At 42.7% G+C, this 23,242-nt stretch overlaps 2 protein-coding genes across 2 annotated transcripts; one reads left to right on the top strand and one right to left on the bottom strand.

Moving 5' to 3' along the window:
- The first annotated feature begins 5,100 nt into the window (after window positions 1–5,100).
- bnip4 (BCL2 interacting protein 4) lies at window positions 5,101–10,683 on the top strand. Its single transcript, XM_052080924.1, has 6 exons — window positions 5,101–5,275; window positions 5,539–5,701; window positions 5,780–5,837; window positions 6,289–6,395; window positions 7,186–7,335; window positions 9,444–10,683. The coding sequence occupies exons 1-6, from the start codon at window positions 5,233–5,235 to the stop codon at window positions 9,484–9,486; spliced, it is 564 nt and encodes a 187-aa protein (XP_051936884.1). The 5' UTR covers window positions 5,101–5,232; the 3' UTR covers window positions 9,487–10,683.
- ppp2r2d (protein phosphatase 2, regulatory subunit B, delta) lies at window positions 9,904–17,946 on the bottom strand. Its single transcript, XM_052080883.1, has 10 exons — window positions 17,707–17,946; window positions 17,341–17,415; window positions 15,501–15,598; window positions 15,221–15,386; window positions 15,032–15,144; window positions 14,741–14,918; window positions 13,737–13,901; window positions 13,487–13,656; window positions 13,073–13,164; window positions 9,904–11,590 (listed from the first exon to the last, which is right to left on the bottom strand). The coding sequence occupies exons 1-10, from the start codon at window positions 17,711–17,713 to the stop codon at window positions 11,311–11,313; spliced, it is 1,344 nt and encodes a 447-aa protein (XP_051936843.1). The 5' UTR covers window positions 17,714–17,946; the 3' UTR covers window positions 9,904–11,310.
- Window positions 17,947–23,242: the final 5,296 nt, after the last annotated feature.

Raw genomic sequence — 23,242 nt, 5'->3', positions numbered from 1 at the left:
GCAATTAAAGAGCGCCGAGTGCCGACTGCATCCCACATATGCAGGATGATTAAGGCTGGCTCGCAGTGTCAGACAGAGGCCTCCAGACCATACTAATAAGTTTTTATCGTAGTTGGAGATGAATAGAGGGATTTTAATTGAATGCTGGCTCATTTATTATGGATGGAGCACTGGAGTACATGATACTTCCTCCCGCTCGGCTTGATCAAGATTCTGGATAATCTACTTAGATGCCGGGGGGGCTGCAAGCAGGGGCGAGAGATCCAGCTTGATTTTGCTTTTTCATTTTTCTCTCTATTCGCTTTCCTTTCCATCACTGATTGCTTGTTTACTTGCTTCAATCGCTTGTTTTTTCAAAGTTTGGGTATTTAATTACCATTCCTCCCCAGCAAATTCAATTTGCGGTGGATCTCACCCCTTTGACCAGATATCCAAATATGAAATAGGGCCAATTGTGTCAACAAGAAAATGAGTATATGGCAAAATGCGAGTTTAACTCGTTCCATGTTTCGATAAAGAGTGTGGCTCCTTTTGATATTGACTACCGAGCGCAAGTGTAAAAACAATCAGATGCAAGTCATTTGTCACAGAGGATTTAGAGAGTATTTGCCTGGGAATATTGTTATACTGTATGTCTGCATGTGTTGCTTCACCATTGGTGTTTTAAAAAAATTCCATTGCTTGAAGTGTTATAACACTGCCGCATAGCTGTTTGGTAGCTTATCTATTGTGTTTCCCCCCCATGAAGGTTTAGCATTGAGATAATGGAATTAACGCAAAGTCATGTGGTTGTTTTTCAGTAAAATATGTGTAATTATCTTTGTTTCACGGTTAGTTTGACTGTAAACTTTCGTAACTGGCAATGGCATTAAACAAATTGAAACCTCTTCGGTTCACTGGTTTGTCAAATGCTTTGCATCACAGCTCTCCGAATGAGACCATAAATGAAATAGAAAAAAACAAATAGAATGTTAGGTCCTGACTGAACTGAATTATGTTTTAGGATCCCACTGTGCGATTACAAAAATAGTTAGAAAAAAGAAAATAAAGGTATGTACCGAAATTGATGGTCACAAGGTGCTAGGAAAAAAACAATGCATGAAACCAAAAGGGCTTGGTGGAAAATAACATAATTTTAATTCATTAGGCTCTTGTTCGCAAACAGCTGTATTTAATAAAATAAGGCGACTGGGCTATTATGATCGCGTGTGTGTGAGCACAGCAATCCATCGCAAAACAAACCAATCTTAAAGACTCAAGGGAGCCAGGAGCCCCCCGTGTGGAATTAAAAAAGCCACAATCTTGTGTTTATATACTGTACGTATTAAAAGAAAAATAATCAGTCATCCTCCAGGGACACTTGTTCCAGTCTCTTTCACTGCGTCCGTTAATTACAGTAGATCCCTTTTTTTTACGCGCAAAAAGAAGTTGCTGTTAAATTATTCATCGCGGATTGCTTTCGGCAAAGCAAATTCACTTTTAAGAGAAGACCTGCTTCAAAAAAAAAAAAACAATTAAAAAAAACAATTAAAATGAGTTAACATTCGTAGAATACGCAAAGTCCAATTTATGGAAGTTAAGTTTACCTCAAGCTTTGTAATCCCCCCCCCCCAAAAAAAAATTCCCATTGCAGCATGAGGCAATTCTTACTTAAGGGCTCATGCGGCCTCATAAGGGCTAATGAATATTAAATATAGCTCTGCAGGTGTTCAATGTTAATCCATAATTAGATCGTGTTTTGGGGTGGGGGGTTAAAAATGTATATGAATGTGTGCGACGGGGTGAAAGAAAGTGGGCCAATAGATTTCATGATATGAGCAGTATCGCAAACATGGATACAGTGATGCTAATGCTTGACAACAAGTAATGCAGGCTAATCGCCGGAAATGGTGCTCGGGTCGTACTTTAGACAGCACCGGTTTGCGTAGAAACAATTGTAGATCATTGAATTCAGCTCCTGAAAAATCGGAGCAAAAAGGAGTATTCTCTTGATATTTTTAAATATAATTATCAACACCAGTTCAATGCTATCATAGACATCGGATCTCAGGCCGATACCAGACTTATTTCAAGTTAACGGGGGTCTCGTGAAAGATGATGATACCAGCCGCTGATATTTAAGGAAAAAGATAAATACATCCGGAATCAAATAAGTCTTCCTTGCTTGGAGTTGGCATAGCACTGCGGCCGTTTGACGCACTGCTGAATTATTATGCGTGTCAGAAAGACAGAAAGGTCGAGACCTGTTTTCTGTTCACAATTTTCAGTTCTTGTGTTTAGTGAAATTTGATGTATCATATGTAGTAGAAGTATCGGTATTGGTATCGGCCTCAGTGAGTACTCAAGGGGTGAATACTCGCATTGGTATCAGTCTGAAAAAAAGCGATACCAGTCAAATGTCGCTCTCTATCTCTTTGGCTGATCGAAAGCAGGATGTGGCCAATGGAGGTTAATTGTCAGAGATAATCAGGATTTGAACAGATGCTAAATGTCTTCCTGCCTTACTACAACTTCCTGTCTTCCCGCCTTCTCATCTTCCCCATCCACAAACCTATTTATATGCTGTATCTAATCAACGTTTCATATCCCGCTTCGCCAAGTTAGCCGCATTCATTTGTTTTTATCTTTCCTGATATCGTATTAATATCAGATACGAGTTGCGCTTGGAATGCCGTCTGTCACCGGGGATGCGGAGATGAACAAAAGCTCCATAACATTTAACCCAATCATTGTCGCCGGCAACACATGCTGACTGCAGCTTATGAAAATCTAAAGCACTTAACACCAGCACGATATGCGAATGCTCGCTTCGGGTTTGCAGCTGCATAAATGTTTTTGGAGGATGCGCGCGTTGCTTCTTGAAACCAACGGTATTGACGTTTCATAAGCAGTCAACATATTTTATTTTAGTATGGAAAGATGATTTATTCGCATATTACCATTTGGCCAGATGCAGTGCTTGGTCACTATATTGGAGGAAATGGCCAGAAAATTCCAGGTGTTAACTTTCTTGTCATGGGGGAATTATTGGGATGCCTTCCATATTCATACGGGCTGAATTAGACAGATGGAAGGTGTTAAACTGCAAAAGCATATACGCTTTCATCGTTTTCTGCGCAGATGGTCACATATCGAAAATTGTTAAAAATGCAAGCCTGAAGGTGATTGGGGAGACACACCCCCGAGCAAGCATTTGCAATATTGTATTTGTTTGTTTTTTTTCTACTATTGTGTCAGTAGTGGACACTTGTCAGTCAGACAGAAAAAAAACTGTTCTCTGGTGTTTTCGAAGATAAACAAGCAAAATATCACACTCACTGACACCTTTTCAGAAACAGTGAGCTAAAATATTTGGTTGTTTCATTTCGCACTTGACGGATGGGCAGAGCGTGTGAGTTTAGACTCAACTATTTGTATACAAGACCAAAAAAAAAAAAGTCAATTTTCCACAACATGACCCCTATGAAGAGATATTTTGGGAGCACATCTCCTTGGAGTGGATAACTTCCCTTCTCGGAAACATCCGTTGCTCTTTTTGCAAAGCAATTCCACCGTGCAAAAAGACGCATTGAATTTCTTCCATTTTGCACAGTGCGCCATGTTTGTTTCAAAGTGTATTTCAGTTGGGTAACAAGCCCATGTCTGGCAGGAAGGAGGACAGATTTGTAAGTAATAGCCTCCCTAAATTGCAGAAATAATTGAGTTGTCCAGGAATAATCAGTCACGCTAATCTCAACGCGAGGAAAACATAATTTCATTTGCCCGCCACAAATTTGGAGTTGCCTCGGCGAGATAGCACGCACAGTTCATGTGGATTTTAACAACTAGTCAAATTACGCTGGAGGTTCGTATATAAGGATTAAAACAAGTATTCTACACACGTGTGTGCATTTTGAAACACCACCGCTAGATACAACAATTGAGAATGTGCAAACACAACATGAGTTGAGTCATTGAAGAATTACCGGCCACTGTATGAGAAAATAGGGCCATCATGAATCAAAAAAAAAAGCACTTTCTTCAGGTAGGGGTGCTTCGATCAAGTCTGGTACGGTGCCGATTCTGATTTCGATCATCCATGAGTGAGATCGACCGATACCGATTCCCAAACCGATCACGTGGATCAAATGAACTGCACATTTGTCAATTTTACAGTTGCTCACTAACAATTATTATACTAATTGACATGACAACATTAATTGACATTGACATTGATAATAATATGTAATCTGACATTTGTCTTGATTAATTCAATAATCAGACTTTAAAAATACATTTTATGCACATTTCTATCCCTTTATTATCCAAAAACATGACCTCATTTAAGAGTGACAGTGTAGAAAAGACACACACCTATATTATGATTCAGTAACTGTTTACACGGACTGCACCAAACAAGCTGTGGGTGATCGGCAATGAAAGGCAATGATCGATACATGCCGATCAAGTAAATTATCACGGATATCGTTTGATGATATCGATCGAAGGACCACTACAAATAACAGTATGTATGCAAGTATCCCAAGTGTGGTATAGTAAGGAGTTGGAGTTTACAAGCTTCCAAATCTGGAAAAGCATGGGACACATAAACTATTACAGTATATGAATATTTCCATTTGCAAGACCAATTAATTTTATTGGAATGAAAAGTACTTTGGGTGTGGAATTTTTCAGTTTAGAAACTCTGCTATCAGTATTACTCAATACAAGTGAACGAGTCACAGCCTTAAGAGGTGAGAAAAACAAAAAACAAATACTTCTGACCGAGGAGGGAAACGTTGCTCAACAATGCCACTTTGAGAGGGGTCTGATCTTATACTGCCACCTAGAGCCAAATGCGCCGCACTGCCTCTATCCGCTGACCCACACAATATTTTTACTCGACGTGGTCCGTTGAATCGTTCTATTTGTGATGTATCGTGTCGATGTCATGGTGTGTTTTCAAACCCCGGCTTGTGACATATACCGGACGCAACAAAGACGTCTGCTTTCCAGGGAGAATGATTGCGCATGCGCATTCTAGCATAGGAGGGCGGGGCCTATTTTTCATACGTACGACACGCGCCCTCGCCTTGGCCAATCGGCTTCCAGGTAAACACTTGATTTCGTCATTGTTATTGTGTTGCTTGGAGGACGCTGCAGCTGATCGGGTCTCAGGGAATATTTCGCCACATTTAAACTTTTAGCCACGTTGGTCAACGCTTAAAACGAAGGAGGAAGCCAAGCTGTGCCATGTCGATACCAAAGGACGCTCCTTCGGAGGAGAGTTTGCAAGGTATTGTTTTAAAATGACACATTTTGTTCGGAAATGGCGCGAGCTAGCATGGAAACTGTTGGGAAGCTTCACGACAAGATTCTAAAAATGTTTTATATGAGTATGTAGTTTAAGATTTTGTGAGTCAGAGCGCAAATGATTACATTGTGCTTGCACACATTTTTATCGACATATCTTGTATTTAAAAATACATTTTTCATCATCACTGGCTGCTTTGTGTACATGATATGTATTTTTTTCCGATTGTTTTTATTTTTAACCAGGTTCGTGGGTGGAGTTCCACTTTACACAAAGCATCAGTCGCCACGGAAGCCAGGAGCTCGTCATGCCCACGTCCACTCAGCAGGATGACGTGGAAAACATGCTGCTGGACGCCCAGCACGAGTCGAGCAGGAGCAGCTCAGGTGGAAGCTCGGAGTGCAATAGGTCTGTGCTCGAAAGGGGAACGAAATGGTTGCGAAATGCACACAGTCACTCTGACCCTTTTCTCCCCTCTTACAACAGCCCACGGAGAGCACTGACCCCCCTTGTGTGGAAAGGCTCTGGGGGAAGCAGCTTGCAGGTACTGCATATTATCTACTGTCTTCATTTGAAAGCGGGGTACACGCGTATTGATTTTTAGAACATGAGTGACCCGACACATGACCAAAAAAAAAAAAAAAGTCATACATTATAGTAATCCTCCAACCCGCACTAGTTGTTTTTCAAACAAAATTTTCCCACGCTAATCTGGCATTTCTGTACTCGTTGGACAGCTTTGGCATACAAGTACTTCAATTACATGTTACAAAATAGGCCAAGCCCTGCATTCGTTGACATTAAAGTGCTACTAATAATATTGTACCTCACTAGTAATGGAATGTAGTTGTCCTACTCGTGAGCACAAAGAGTTTATTAGTAATGATATGACATTGCTGTTACACAAATTCACAATTGTCGGTATGTCTGTACCCTGGTGCTTGTTTTTATTTTATTTTTTTCAACCTGACCGAACCCACAATGTGTTTTTTTAGTCGGACGAGGACCTTCAGGAAAGAAGACAGGAAGTAGAGATGATGATGAAGAAAAACGCAGACTGGATCTGGGACTGGTCCAGTCGACCCGAGAACAATCCGCCAAAGTATGCTTTTTATACGTGATCACACTGGCTGTGGCCACAACATGAGCTACACGAGTTTTGATTGAAACAGTTTATTTTACGGAGTGGTGTTCCGAACAATATCGTCTCGATTAAAGCTGCTCCTTAAAAGATGGAATATGGATTCTTTTAGCTGCACCCTCACATTCGCGTTGGACGCTGAGGCATCAGCGCTGCAAGCATGTTTTGTTCATGACGGCGTATTGCCAAAAATGAAATGTTACTGGTTCAACGTATTTTTTTAAAACGTATTTTTACGTTTACAATCCAAACGTAAGAGAGACGCCTTAGTAAATGGAAACAGTCACGTCTGCGCCAGTGGTTGCAGCAGTCCATATGCAGTCAGTTGCCTGCGCCTGAAGTTAAGGAATAATAGGCTGATGAATAAAAAATAACAATCATAATGATAATAATAATTAAATGATGTGAAGGAAAATTGTAAATAGTACTGCGATTTATCCATTTGTGTTCATATTGTATTTAATTGAAAGATGTTTGTTTTCTCTCTGTCTCCTTTCTTCTTTCTACATACATAATAAAGTATATCTTATCTTATCTTAATATTTGAATATTAAATTAGAGGCATAAGATGAGGCCAGGGAAGATTGTTTTTTTTTCCCCCAAAAAATTCATTTCACTCGCTTTTCTGCCACATGAAGTGCCGTGGCGCCTCTTGCTTAAATATGACAATTTGGTCACTTAGGCAAGGTGACCGTTTTCTGTCGTCGTGACCTTCGACGGGCGATGAAAGTTTTATGTGCTTCCTCCGCAGGGAGTTCCTGCTCAAGCACCCCAAGCGCGCCACTGCGCTCAGCATGCGCAACAGCAGCGTCATGAAGAAGGGCGGGGTCCTCTCGCCCGACTTCCTGCAGCTCTTCTTGCCCTCTTTAATCATCTCGCATATACTCGCCATCGGCCTCGGGTAAGGCTCGTTGCAGTATGGGAGCATCTCTCAAGGAGTTGAGAAATGGCTTCAAAGTAAGAGTTTGAAAGTAGGGTAAAGATTTGAAAGTAGTGATTGAAGTTCGGGTTAGTGTTTCAAAATCAGTTCTCAAAAGCTGCATTTAGAATTTACCAATCGGTTTCAAACCCGGTTTACACATGATTACCACAATTTTAAGTACCTCTGCTCAATCTCCAAATGAAGTTCTGTTGTTCTAGTACATAGGTGCAGTGGCGGGCCATGCATTTCAACCTTCGGCCTACAGTGACGTCACATACATTAACACAATACAGGCTCGTCAAGCAGCACTTAATTTCAGGAGCATTTAAAACCATCAAGTATGCATTCATAATTAAGAGCAGCAAACTACATTTACAGGTATTGTCAAAAAAAAATCAAGATTTAAAAAAATACAAAATAAAATGCCAACCCAAATTACGCTGTGTGATCTTAAACAAGTCTGTCCAATAAATTGCGCAATGTCACAGTTTCATATAAGTTAACTGTATTTATAGAGCACTTTCAAACAGCCATCGTTGCATACAAAGTCCTGTACAAGGAGCAATTTAACATGCACAATAAACAGTAAGACAAATCGGTAAAAAAAAGACAGTAGAAAGCACCAAACAGTAAACCAAGAACAAATCTAAATCATGCTGAGTCGAATGCCAAACAATACAAGTGAGTTTTGAGGAGACACCAACCACACAACAAAACAAACCATTCTTTGAAAATAAAGTTAACAGATCATTTGCATTTTGAGAATAGGCTATACAACAGCAAATAACTGAAAATGTTGATCAGCTGAGATTGAACGAACTTTAGTGCACCAAGCTGACTACAATGCGCCATTATAAATTGCAGGTGATCTGATTTATTTGATACATTTTTGTATCGTTGTCATTTTATTTCGTTACCATTAATACTAACGAAATAAAATAACAAGACCATTAATACTAACGAAATAAAATAGCAAGAAGAAATGTAAAATAAAATTCATTTACTCACCAATGTAGTGCCTGTTCACTGAGCTGTAGATCTACGCGAGTGTCCCCAAACGTTTTTAAACGCACCGTAGCTTGTAAGTGCCCAGCCGTGATCTGATGTTTCCTTGCTGCCTTGGTAAAACAACTTAAATTGGTAAATCCAGTGGAAGGTCCGTCTTGAAAATTGTGTGGAAAGTAGTTCCGCAACCAGATCAACGTCTTCTCCTTCGGCCATTTTGGGTCAAAATGCAGCAACAGCTCCCTCTAGCGGGCGCTAATCCAATCACCGAACGCGCACGTCCAGTGTAGACGTAAGGCCTTCAAACTGGCACTGGTACGCAGACTCGTGATCTGATTGGCTATTGCAACCTGACTGTCACTGTGCACGTTCATTTACAGTGCACAGGGGCCTGCCCTGTTTACTCTGATGGCCGCGAGAAAGTTTAATTTACCTGGCAACACAAGCTATCTGAAATATGATTGGTTACAAACTCTACCATAATAAATTAGTTATTTATCGAGTGGCTTTCAATGTTATTTAAAATAACATTGAAAGCCACTCGACTAAGTGCAAATAATATGACGTAAAGAAGACAGAGAATAATTTTGTTTACATATTTATGAAAATAAAATAACATAAATTAAATTTGTTATTCTCAGAGTCAATTTATTAAATTTACTTTTCTGAGAATGTTTAGGCCAGCAGATAAGTCCTTGCTGGCCCTGTCGGAACGCCACTGCATAGGTGTCTAAACTCGGGTCCTGGATGGCCGCTGTCGTGCATGTTTTCCAAGTCTCCCTGTCGGAACACATCTGATTCGAATGATCAGGTTCAATGTCAGGCTTCTGCAGAGTTTGCTGATGATCTGATCATTTGAATCAGGTGTGTTGCAACAGGGAGACTTGGAAAACATGCAGGACAGCGGCCTTCCAGGACCGGAGTTTGACACCCCTGTTCTAGTAGGATGATCCTGCCTTTTTTTTTTACTTTCCTGCACAGGCCTGTCGCCAATACATACAGCTATTAATCCCTTAAGGAATTTTAGCCAAAAGCTCAACCTAAAAATAGAACTGATGTGGTCTACCGTTTTGTTTTTTTAGGATATACGTCGGGAAGCGTCTGGCGTCCCACAGCACCCTCTGAGAAGTGTTGCATTCGGACCTTGATGAGACCTCGTCATGCCTTGAAATGATGAGGGATCGAATGTGAAAAAAAATCAAGCCACCGTGGGCCAAGTGACTGAAACGCCTGCAGCCCCTCTCGGGACTCATCTAAACTGTCCTCTGGTTTTTCTGCCACTTCCTCAAAGATCTGAACGTTTTAGGAACTGCTGCGTTGTACGTCTATGAATCACTTGATCGAAACTGGTCAATTGTTTGTATTACCGGTACTATTGTGTCATTTGTATCCATGTACTGTGATTACTTCACTACAAATTATGCTGCGATATTTGTCAACAAAAGAAAATGTGACGCACAAACATGGTCCATGAGATTCAATAAAAGTTGAAAAATGCATGCGGCTTTTGCGAGTGATGTGAAAGGAAATCCGCCCAAAAGATGAACACAATTAAAATTTTATTGAACTTTGGTCAAAATAATAAAACCAGTGAATACATTGCCACCATATGAGGAATCAATGGACAAAGACAATGCGTTGTGTGTTTCGTTTTGAACGTACGTCTAAATTTTCGGAGGAACTTCCCCGTATTAGGAAGGAGACGGATGAGGGCTGTCAACACTCCTAAGATTGGGAGGCACTCTTATCGCCGACGCGTATGGGTGCAATGTGTATTCGTAGCAGCGGCGTTAATGTGGACATCACGCGTCAAAGATCGGAATTAACTCATAATGCACGTGAGGTTCGGGCTGGGAGGGGGGTCGGAACTTGTAGCTGTCACTCATAGAAAGTCGGAATTAAGGCTGCAGGTTCCCTTTGTCCGTCTTGTGCCCATGTGCTTTACCGGCCCACAAAAAAACCAAAAAATAAAACGCGCTCTAAAATCAAGAGGAACTTGGAACACACACACACGCGCGCACACATTGACACACACACACTTAGTTGTGTCCAACAGTGGTTGTGGAACTGGTAGCCCCAAAATGGTAGTTCATTAGAAATCTACAAAAAAAAAAAAAAAAACAGTGCTGCGACTGGACATGTTCCATCTCTACAACATAAAAACATGCAAAGCAATATACATCGAAATTTAAAAACACATCTGTCGTTTTAGTTTCTTTTTATTATGTGGATGACAAGGTGTACTTGAGTAGATACAGTCAGTGAAATCAGGTCACTGTATTGATGGGTGGAGGGAGAACGTAAGTACGAGAAGGGGAAAGAAAGGGAGAGAGAAAAAAAAAAAAAAAGTCCGCTCTCCAGATTCACGGCCACTTCCACCAGCAGATATGCGGCCGACGGGAGGGAAGGAATGTTACAGTTTGACTTTTTTTACCCCCCCCCCTGCCCAACCAACCGTTAATCCGCTCTTCGGTGCTCGGAAACCTTTCAGACGGCGGTACGACGTCACTTGTGTGGCGGGAGGGGGGGGGGGGGGGGGCATGGGGGTCAGCTTCCGAGCCTTTAAAACGGTGAAACGAAGGTTAAAATTGTCAACACAAACATCGACGTTCAAGAGTTTGACCTCCGTCAATGAGATCCAGGTTGGGCTTTCTGGGTCACTGGGGCGAGGGACAGGGGGGGGGGGGGGGGGGGTTGCGATGATTGCCCTGATGCCAAAAGGCAAAAAAAAAAAAAAAAAAAAAAAAAAAAAATCCAAAAACAACCTAAGCTTAGATTCAAAATAAAACAGACCTACAGGTCGGCCTCCCAAAAAGTAGACGCGTGCTTTCGAAAATTTCTTCACCGGGAGGACGACGCGGCCGTTTTTTTTCTTGTTGTTCTTTTACAGACAGACACGTAGTAGGCTGAACTACAACAAGGACGCCCAAAGCCCGTCCCCGCGCTCTTCTAGTTGATCTTGTCCTGGAAAATGTACAAGTTGTTGGTGGCGGCCACGGCGATCACGTTCTCTTTGGGGTGCCAGGCCGTGTGCAGGATCTTCTTGTTGAAGTCCAGGCTGTCCACGCTGATCTCGTCCTTCTTCCGCTTGCCGCCCGTGGACACCTTGCGCGGCTTCAGCGTGGCCCGCGGCTTGCTGCTTTCCCGGGAAGCCTCCAGCGTGACGTCCCGCCGGGTATTGCGGTCGAACATTCGGAAGAAGTTGTTGTACGAGCCCGTCATGATGGCACTGGAAGAGAGGGAGGCGATTCAGCACAGCCTTGCCCAACCTTTTCCGATACCGTCCAACGCTTATCCGGGGTCGGGTCACGGGGGCAGTAGCTTGAGCAGGGAGGCTCAGACTTCCCCTAGCCACTTCTTCCAGCTCTTCCCAGGGGATCCCGAGGCGTCACCGGGCCAGCTGGGAGACATCGTCTCTCTAGCGTGTCCTGGGTCGTTCACGGGGGCCTCCTGCTGGTGGGAGGAGCCTGAAACACCTCACCAGGCAGGAGGCGTCTAGGAGGCATCCTCATCAGATGCTCCTCTCAACGTGGAGGAGAAGCGGCTCGGCAGACAAGGTTACACCTATGCCTACTGACTTCCTGTCTGCCTGTGATTATTAATGTATGCTCAGTGTGTTGACGCTCCAATTGGGCTTCAAGTTACGATAACAATCTCGTCGCTGGTCTTGAAAACAACCAATTTGTCATAAAAAAAAAAATCACAGTTAATGGATGTTGGTTTTTTTTAAATGACAAAAATGGACCGACATGTTTTTCACAAAACACTCATCTCTGTTAGCCTTTCTAGGATGTTTTTTTGCTTTATAAATTAGCCAACCTTCGTCAAATGAAACGGCTTAATTGGTCCATTTTGGTGTTTCACCCTCTCGGTGGGGTGTTACTGCCGTGAACAAATTAAAGCAGCACTTATTTGTTATTTCCAAGTATTATACACAGCTCTGCTAATTTCCGTGAGCCCGTCTATAACCTTAACCACATTAAACTAGCCGGTGTTGGTCAAGGTGACAAATTTTGGGGTTGAAATATTCTTTTGCGTTAGGTGTCACTTACACAGTGAATTTATACACCGTATTTGGAGAATGTGTGAGCAAGAGAGTGGATGACGCGTCATAAGCAATAAGTTAAAAGGTGTGCTTACATCAAAATAAATGCATGGAAAGTATGCAGGGATGGTATTCATTCATTCATTCATCTTCCGAGCCGCTTGATCCTCACAAGGGTCGCGGGGTGCTGGAGCCCATCCCAGCCGTCTCCGGGCAGTAGGCGGGGGACACCCTGAATCGGTTGCCAGCCAATCGGAGGGCACACAGAAACGAACAACCATGCGCACTCACACTCACACCTAGGGACAATTTAGAGTGTTCAATCAGCCTGCCACGCATATTTTTGGAATGTGGGAGGAAACCGGAGCACCCGGAGAAAACCCACGCAGGCCCGGGGAGAACATGCAAACTCCACACAGGGAGGCCGGAGCTGGAATCGAACCCAGTGCCTCTGCACTGTGAAGCCGACGTGCTAACCACTGGACTACCGGGCCGCTCTCTAAAAATCCATCACAAATATCCATGTTATTATGTTCACAGCAGCACATGAATTACTTTTCACGAAAAGGAAAATGAATGTGAAATTGGATCATTTCGTGGTCTCCGGCAGTGGTTGGGAAGCACGAGCGTGGTCAAAAAAATTTAAATAAAAATAAAAGTACAGACCTGTCACTGCCATTCCAGCAGCACTCAAACTTGTCAAAGATGCAGTCGTTTTCATACAGGGAGCACAGTTTGCTGCGAAGGTACTCGTGGACCTGAAGGGCAAACAAAACCATACAGCAAATTGAGACCTTTAAAAATTTATTATGATATTTTTAATATGAAATTTTTTCATAAAAATAAAAACCTTTATTTTTTGGAGCAACTGAATTATATCTCATTTGCTGAATTTAAGGGGATCCTCAGTTTACGACAGAGTTCCTTTCCTACAGTGCCGAACACCCAAAAAAAAAAAAAATTGCCCACGAACACTTCACACATTTCATCAGTAACACATAATCTGGTTTGGCAAAAAAACAACACTGTGAATAATCCCAAAAAATTGGGGGAGCGAAGGGGGAATATCTGCAAACACACCTGATACGTCTCCACTGGCCGATTCTCCATGTTGAGGTCCCAAACTTTGACAGAGAGGTAGTCACGTGTCATCATGTAGCGCCCGCTGTGACTGAACTTCACGTCTGAGATGGACGAGATGATCTCGGAGAAGAAGGAGCGGCTGCTCGGATCCTCGGGCTCCTCGAAGACTACAATTGATCCATTAAAATTACAACTGGGGGAAAAAAAAAAAAAAGGACAGAATGCTGGCGCGCTGACGGCCACTCACACTTGGAGTGGCGGTCGCAGAGCGCCGCCGCTCGCATGTCGCACAGCCGGATCGTGCCTTTGCTACTGCTGTACACAAATACATTGCATTGGTGGGGGTGGCACTCGGCTGCCGTGATGACTTCTGTCAGCTCCTCCATATTTGCCGGCTTGATGTCTACAATATCTGGGAGGGGGTGGCGGGGGTTAAAGGTGACAACCAGCAGCCCCAGAGTGTCATAATATAAAATAAAACAGCTGACAGAAGAAAAAACAAAAAAACAAAACAGGATGAAAGAGGCGACTGGACTCCAAAAAATTATTCGGTTCTAAATTTAGAAGCGTGTAGTGTCTCCATCTCCCACCGGTGTCAAACTCGGGCCCGGCCAGGGGTCAAGGTCAAGCAAATTTTGTTCATCAGCTTCCATGATTCTTGCTAAAATTTCACAGTTGCAAATGTAAGAAATAAAGATGTCAGGTGATACGGCATTTATTTGTTTCAATTAACAAGCACTTTTTTAACAGTAACTTGGACAACTCTTATCACCGACTTCAGTTTTTTTTCCCCAAACATTTTCCATCAATTTTGTGCTAATATGATGATAAAAAAATATTTTGATGGCTTCACAGTCATACCTGGCCCCTGAGGCCCGTATCAAAAATCAATTTAAATGTCTCGCCAATGTATTCAACTTTCAGTGTCTGAATGTTCTTTGCGTTTCAGAGTCGACAAAAGGAAAGGGGCCAGCACATTCCGCCTCCCGCTCCGTCCTCAGACTCGAGGTGTCGTTGCCCTTTTCTTGGCGGACGGACATCAACACCAAACGCCCCATTGTGACCACAACCGCGGAGACACTCCGCACTTATAACATTAAGAACCGAAGATTCCTTTTGGATTCAAGGCGTCGCGTCTTCAACAAACAAGAGTCCGGATTTCCCCCGATGCAGCATTGCAGATTTCCACCCCCCCCCCCCCCCCCCCCGGATGACGACTAAGAATCTCCGCAGCCGTAGCAAAAAGGATACTAAAACTTCTGTCTGTGATTTCCAAGTGCCATAAATTTATTCTTAGGTCATCTGCAGAGAGGTACGTTTCATGGTCACTATTTACAGAAATGGAATTAATGTGATAGGTGTGCGCGTTTGCAAAGATCCTCCGCGGGCTGGCTTCTACCATGAGATCCATCGGCATTAGCACCGGTACCTGCAAAGCAGCCGCAAAGGCACACGTTAGGACGGCTCAGCCCCCCCCCCAAAAAAAAATAAAATCAAATAAAAAGAGAGACAACAAGGTGGGGCAAGTGAAAGCGGACGTACCCGTAAAGACGTGATTCTAAAGGGGTCTATAAGTCGACCGTCTTCATATTTCAGGTTGTAGCCTTCCGCTCGCTTGTCTCGTTCACTTATTTTCCACAATTTGATAGTTTTATCTGATCCCCCCCCAAAAAAGAGCAGTTGAGTGAGAGACGACGTTGGTTTGGCGGAGCGGGAAAAGCGATCTCTTACCGTTTGTTGAAAGTAGAAAGTGAGCAGCGTTCTGTTGGGGCAGCCATCGAATTTTATTGATTTTTTCCTCAATTTCTAAACTTTTCAAATAGTCAAATTCAGGCTCGTGACTCTGAAAAGTGCTATAAACGTTGTACTCGCCACGCAGGTGTGGACGATTTTTAGACTGTGAAGCAAGAGAGGAAACAATTTGATGTCCGTGACTCACGGAATGACAAATACATAAAGCCCCCCCCCCTCCACACCCTCACCCCCTTAGAGCGGGGGGGAATTTAAATACCTCCTGCTCGTGCTGAAATATCACAACTCTGCCTCCCTTGTCTCCCGTGGCGAGCAGCTCTCCGGAATAGTTGAATTCAACCGTAGAGATGATGTCAGCTAAAAATAGAAACAACAAGCTGTGGTGATGTGTAAAAATATCTGCATTCAGTTACAGCTGCATGATGGAAAAATATCTTCTCTCTCTCTCTCTATCAACGATCACAACAAAATTAGCTGCTGTCAAACAAACAAAAACAACATTTGCATTTTGTGTGCGCACGTTGCTAAAGAGAACGCTTGAGTATCTGCTAAAGTTAAAGTGGCCCTAAATGCAAATGTGACATTTTTCCGACTTAAAAATGTTGGGATAAAAATCTTCCCGTTTGTACTGTAGGTCAAGCAGCTCGGACAGAGCAAATGACAGATGACGACGACGACAACCATAGGCAGCGGAGCAGTTGTTCACACCATACCGCACTCGATTCCTCACAGCAACCACCTTATAAATTGTCCAATTTCACTTGAACTGGTTGGAAAATTTGAAGGCTATTACTTATATTATTGTATCTTAATCCATCTTTGCGTGCCATCGACTCAAAGTGACCGACGAAGCAATTTAGAGGCATATTTGTGGTCAAATCTAGAGTATTCTCAGAGATTATAATTGTTGTTTTTGTAAATATACAATTCTCACACAAAAAAACGCACTCGTTCGGTGTTTCAGTACTTTACACACGACTTGCTGTTTTTCCAACAGTGACCCGATGGCAAAAATCACAACCGGTGTTTGAACCAATACATTTGTCATGATGTCTGTTTCTTGGCCTTTCTGTGACTCTTCCAGTCTCTGCTGAACCCCATGAAAGACACTGTGGCAGTTAGCTCGGTGGCCACTATCCTCGGAGAACATCCTGTTTGAAGGCTCCGAATGGCCAGGTACTATTCATCAATCGTTAGGCCCGCCGCACACAAAACGATGCAGCCGAGCAGGACTTAACTGGAATGGCTGCTCAACCACACACCTGCCGAGTGACCGTTGCACACTAATTCTCTCATTGACAAAGCAACATTTTGAAGCACCACATACACCGTATAGTATTATTGTTACGGAACCACAAACGACACTGCAGTTCTAAGGAATTGAGGGAATGGAATCTTCAAATGCTGCTTTTGTGTTGGTCTTTTTTTTTCCTTTGATGATTGTTTCTATTTTTATGTTCAGTGTAATGATGAGCATCTTTGCTGCAAGAGTCTAATTCCTCTCATAGTATGAATAAAGTATCTGTCAATCAATCAGTGGGACATGCATTCAAAAGTTTAGCTCATCAAAAATTTTCAGCACATCCTGAATTTCCCCATGAAGGCTATCATGTGATTTTTTTGTGAGTGAAGCAGGCTTACTTCCTTCAGCTCCTATTAGTAATAGGGTACGACATTATTAGCCTTATATCACGTAAAGCTGCTTTTTCCTTCGAACCCATATGTAAACAAGACAGTTTTCTCACCATTATACGCGCATTGCATTCGATTCCCTGAATGAATGAAATCGAGCGTGATGTCACACGCCAATTTATGGGCGCAGCGCAATGACGTCACGTCCACAGGCGCTCCCCCTTTAATAGCCTAGCCGCCGTTTAGCATTCGGCTAGCTAGCCGCGCACACAGTAGCGTCACCGTTTCAAGACAAACGGCACGTTCAACACACAAATACACAAACACGCTCCATCCAAGTACCGCAGCCGAGGGCGGCGGTGTCTAAGAAACCCGTGGCGAGCGCAGAAGAGCGGCTTGCTCTCCTTCTCCTCCTCCCCCCTCCATTCTAGCCCAGCGTGCTAGCCATGCTAACGTTAGCTACATACCTTCCGCAACATCTTCATCTATCGCTCCTTTTACTTGAGAGAAACACCACTGAAAATCATTTCCTCCAGCAACCCCTGAAAGGTAGAAAAGGGAGAGAGAAGGGTGTCACTTTTGTCGTGACAGCGCGAGGCGTTTCGACGTTAAATGACTTGACAGTGACACAGTTTTGACAACAAGCACGCTAATTAGCTTAGCCAGCTAACTTGCAGTCACTCAGGGCCATCTCTCGCTCTCTATCTCTCTCTCACACACACACGCACAAACGCACACATGTATATTTATATACACGCATATACACACACATGCACGAGCTAAACGAGGTGGTGGATCCTTTTGCTTCCCCTCTTCCCTCTAAAGTCGCTCACCCGCCATTGCTTCATTTAGCAGCGCTTTTTGTTGTACACGGCGCGTCCGATGCCCAAAACGACGCGCGTGGCTGGCTCGGAGTTAACGGTGAACATCCACGATGACTGCGAAATGCCGGGGCTTCAGGATCCGTCAAGACCACACAAATTATCCGTGATTTTTTTCCTCCTCTCCCCCTTTCCAAAATGGCGCAAGGGACATGGAGCGGTGACGTCATGCACGCATGCCACCCTCGCGCGCGCGCATCCTGCTCCAGCATCACCAATAGAAGTTCGCGCGTTTGTAATGCATTTCGATATCAAATGTTTTTAATCGTTATCCTGATGTTACCTGGTACAGCGGCGTTCAAGTTTATCCCCAGTACGAGTGCACAGATAACACGAGTGCATCTGCACGAGAATGATTTGATTTGTATTAGTGCTGCAGTACAACAAACAAAATACTACTACAATAACAACGCCATAGCAGCAACATAATTTTTCGGAAATCATAAAAAAAACAATAATGTACAGTGTCTATGATAATTGAGAGCATTAAATATACAATTGTAGAATTAGTATTTAAAATGTTGTCGCGTCCTTTAGAACTTCCTTCTGTGTCGATTTCATTTATCGTTTGCATTTTACAAGCGACATGAAATGCATAAATATTATGACACCCGCAAGCGTATGAATTTCACGGGTGAATGAGCACCACCTTGTGGAAAAAGGACACGCATGCAGAATGTGTCGACGGCGATACTGTACTGTACAGCTATTTTAGTGTCATTTAATTTTACATCTGACACTTTCATTTTGAGCTATGCGAGTCAGGTAGCATATTTTATTCTCAAGTTCAGCGCAAAAATGAATGAATAGAGAAAATTCATATGAACATTGGACACAATCAAGGTTTATTTTCGAATGTTGATGAATAGAAACAGCCCGTTATAGCATTGAATTGAATTTACTCCCTCCAAAATGACCAAAATGGAGTCGACGAAAAATATCAGTGGCTCATACAAAACATCTGCGTGACTGTGACGGCTTGTCTTAACACTACAACAAACTAAATTTAGTAACAACATCACTGCGGCAACACTGTAGTAAAATAATAACAATCAACATTCTGCCAGAGTAGTGAGTACAGTACTACTGTACGTTTTAAAAATATAGTATTAAGCACACATGAGTAGAAATAGACTTTCCAAAGACTTTAATATTTTTCTGGACTATTAACCTACTTGAGCGTTCATGATTTATGGATTCTATTTTAGAAGCTAATTTATAAACTTGTCACTTTGAAGCGGTCGCATTTCACGGGCAATGATCACCCCCTAGTGGGGAAATGACAGCAATGCAGAAATGTGTGCGCATGCTGACAAGACTCAAGCGGTCCTCAAATTGATTTGACGTCACGGCTGCAAAATTAATTACACAATATAGTGAAAAAGAGCAAGTGTTATCAAAATGAATCAGTTGAGAGGGGTTAAATTTTCACAGAAAGCACAACATTTTGCTATTTGTGTTGCCCTTTGTGTTTTATTACACAGAAAATATCACTAGTAACATTTGAAAGTGGTTTCACGATTAATAATTTCAGAATTATTCATCCGACCATAGTACATAGCTGTTTCGAACCTTTTAGTTATTACATGTGCCAAAACTAAAATGTCTTCGAACTTAAGAGTTCTTAAATATTATATATATTAAATATATTTTAAAAAATGTGAAATATTTTGTGCATTTTTACTTTTGAGGTTTTTCAATTTTTCCCGAGTGAGGGTTTGAGTCCAGCCGCTTATCGTCACTGAAACCTAACATACAATGGGAAACTCCATATGCATGTCCGCTAACAATTAGCATCTACAGTATGTGGCAAAGGGTGCCGCAACACGTCAGCAGACAAGATAACAATACTTATAGGTACATACTCTTTATCCTCTGAATAGAACTATCAGTATTGTTGCCATACTGAGAAGCCTAGAGAGTATGTCTGACGAAGGTTCGTACACCCAAATGAACAGCTGAACTCACGTCAACTTTATTTGTACATCACTTTAGAAGTGCTGTCCCTGGAGTAAAATTTTGACATATAAAATACAGTTAAAACAATCAATAAATGACACAAAAACAGTATAATAACACCATAAAATGACGAAACAATTCCGCGTCTTAAGCCGAGTCAATTGCAGCACCAGGTCGGCTTTGGTGGTAGCATTCTAGAGTGGTTTAGATCCTATTTGGCACACAAAATGTTTTTGTGTTTGCCTGCCCCACTGTCGTATGATGTTCCGCAGGGTTCAATTTTGGGGCTCCTGCCATTTTCATTGTATTTGGAGAAACAATTACAATCTTTTGAATTAAGCGGAAGATCTGAGGTCCAGGGCGGCCCGGTAGCCCAGTGGTTAGCACGTGGGCTTCACAGTGCAGAGGTACCGGGTTCGATTCCAGCTCCGGCCTCCCTGTGTGGAGTTTGCATGTTCTCCCCGGGCCTGCGTGGGTTTTCTCCGGGTGCTCCGGTTTCCTCCCACATTCCAAAAATATGCATGGCAGGCTGATTGAACACCCTAACTTGTCCCTAGGTGTGAGTGTGAGCGTGGATGGTTGTTCGTCTATGTGTGCCCTGCGATTGGCTGGCAACCGATTCAGGGTGTCCCCCGCCTACTGCCCGGAGATGGCTGGGATGGGCTCCAGCACCCCCCGCGACCCTAGTGAGGATCAAGCGGTATGGAAGATGAATGAATGAATGAATGAATGAATCTGAGGTCCAGTACTAGCACGTGATCAATGGCTGCCACCCCTCCTGGGAGGGGTACTGTACATTCATTTTGGGCAACATTTTGACATGGCTCACAAAAAACAAAACAAATTGTCAACATCACAATGAGACTTGACTTGCGAGACGCGATGTTCAAAAAGTCCATAATCCATTTCCAAACTTGCGATTTAACCACATACAAAACAACGAGTGGTTGTTTTGAATGTCTTTCTCCACAACAGAAGACTCGCCAACCTTGAACGCACAATTTTCGGAAACGCTGCGCTTTAATGAGCGCTCCATCCTTGTTGCCGCGTCGATTGGATTTTTGTCCTCCTCACTTTCCTCCAAAGTTCAGTGCACATTGTGAGTGCGCCCGGGCTTGCTCACTGGCTGCGGCGCTGCAGCTTGATCAGGTATAAGGAGAGGTGTTGACTTTATTCCGAGCCTCCAGTAACACCACTGACTCTGATAGTTCCCTATCCCGCCGGGAATTCATTATAAGACAGCTAGAGGCTGCTTGCGGACGCTTCCCGCGCTCGGCCGTATGTTAACGTGTCGCTGTGGCGCCGGGCAAACGTGGTGCAGCTGCTTTCTCTGGCTGTGGGCAACCTGGAGAGATTGATTGGTGAGCCTTCTGTTTCATCCAGGATCAGGGCCACATTCAGCAGACACGCCGCCTCCGGAGAAGACGCCATTTTCCGAGGAAAATATGGCTCATTACCAGCGCTGGCAAAATGAAGGTGTATTGACTTTTCTCCCCCCCTCCCCCCACCCGTCTTTTTGAAAGCATCTCTTACACACAACACACCTATTGTTTGTTTGTGCTAGCTCAAAAAAACAACCAAAAAAACTTTCACACATCTCATCATGTATTATATTGTGTATTTAGTCTTCAAAATGAAAGAGCGGACTACTGGAAACGCACAAAAGGATCAGTGTCGACTATTTGCCTTTTTAAATAGTACTGACCACAAATGGTTCGTGTTTCTACAACAGTGGCCCCTTGAGATACAAGTTGAATTTGTCCCGTCACCGTGCGCGTAACACACAGCATGCACATCTCAAATCATTGTTCCCCCTTGAGCAGAATGGAAATGCCATTAATTTGTTCCCACTTCCTCAAAAATTCACAGCGCTGCAGAATATTGTACAGAATGTAAAAAACAAAGCAGTTTTGGGATTAGTTCAATGGATAAAAAAAAATTACCAGCAAAATTCTTGAAAGGGGCAAAAACTGCCAATAAGCATTTTTCCACAAAAAACAGGGGTTGGCCCCACCCAAAAAAAAACTATATACTGTAAATGTTTTTCAATTAAAAAAAAGCATGGGGCAGAACACTTTAAAAAAGTATGTCAGTGTTGGTCGCTCATGTTTAAAAAGTGCTAAACTGACGTTTTTTTCCAGTATTTTCTTGAAAAATATTAAAATGTTTGAGTTCAGCACATTTTAATCATGTGCAACTGAATTGTCAGAATAACCTAAATCCAAAAAGGATTTGTGTGTGTGTGATATTAGTTGTTCTTCATGGAGGATGAAGGATATATGCTTGCAACTATTGCCTTCTAATCTCTCTACTGTGTATTGCGGAGCGCACGCTGTGTATAAATATTAATTGATTGAAGGGTTAAAACCCTACAACACTGATGCTAATTGTTTGCCAGTCCATAGCATTTTGCATGGTTTGTTAGCATTATGCTAAACGGATTGTAAGGCAACACTGTGTCGTTTCGAATAAATTTAAAAAAAACATCTAATTGTTTTTGTATTAGTTTTAGCTTGACAGTTAAATTCACCTGGGAGTGGTAATAAACACCCTGAAATCATTTTTTGGGGCGGGTGGGCTAGCTATCAAACTGTTGTTTGCTTGCATCTCAAATTTTTGCTCTTAAGTCAAAGCAAAAAATATATATACAGTACATCCGACTGACAGGTAATATTTTGAAAAGCTTGTAAGTCAGGCCACACATATCTTAAAGGTACGACTTCACTTACCGTACTTCCTCTAGGTAACCCCCAAATTTGCTAGGGAAGAAGCCCATTCAATGGCAGTTTTCTACCGGCAAAAATATGACTTCCTAAATCAGTTTGATTTCTATTTATTACTCTTTTGAAAAGTAAAATAAAAATCATAGTAAGTAATCCAACATGTTGCTAGTTAATTGCAGTTAGTGGAGTTCTCACATTTAGTCATAATTTGGGAACCCACAAAAAATGAACAAAAAACAACTATATAACACCTTATGCCTTATAACCTCACAGAGCACCTTGCAAACACGCACACACACACACACACACACGCAGAGAGACCCCTCCTCCATGTTTGGTCCATCAGACAGTTTTTAAAACTAACCATTGCTGTGCTCAGGGGCATGAAGCTGTGTCCAGGCACACAAACACACGTACGAAGCAGCAAAAGACAAACACAATTAATTATTCAACGCTCTTGTTTTTCTTTTTTCCCCCAGATCATTTTGGCTATGTTGTCTCTATAGCATCCGTCCGCCTTGGCGAGCTGGAAGCCAGGAGGGCCTGGCAGATGAGCGAGCTTGAGGTCCTTGATATCATTTGCATGCGCACACCACCGGAGGTCATACGTGGAGGACGCGCCACTGATTCCACCCTTCATGTGAGCTTTTTTTCCTTTTTGTCATGCTTTTTCTCCTCACTCTGGTGTTCAACCGCAAACAAGGATGAAACCAGGTGTGTTTTTTTTCCCTTTTTGTTTTTGACAGCAGAACCGCACCTTTCCATGTAACACCAACGGATTGATGAAGAAGGCGGCGACAAATCAC

Source organism: Hippocampus zosterae, chromosome 11 (assembly GCF_025434085.1).
Source record: "Hippocampus zosterae strain Florida chromosome 11, ASM2543408v3, whole genome shotgun sequence".
Classification (NCBI taxonomy): domain Eukaryota; kingdom Metazoa; phylum Chordata; class Actinopteri; order Syngnathiformes; family Syngnathidae; genus Hippocampus; species Hippocampus zosterae.
Note: the sequence above shows the minus strand (reverse complement) of the source record. Positions and strands in the feature narration are given on the sequence as shown.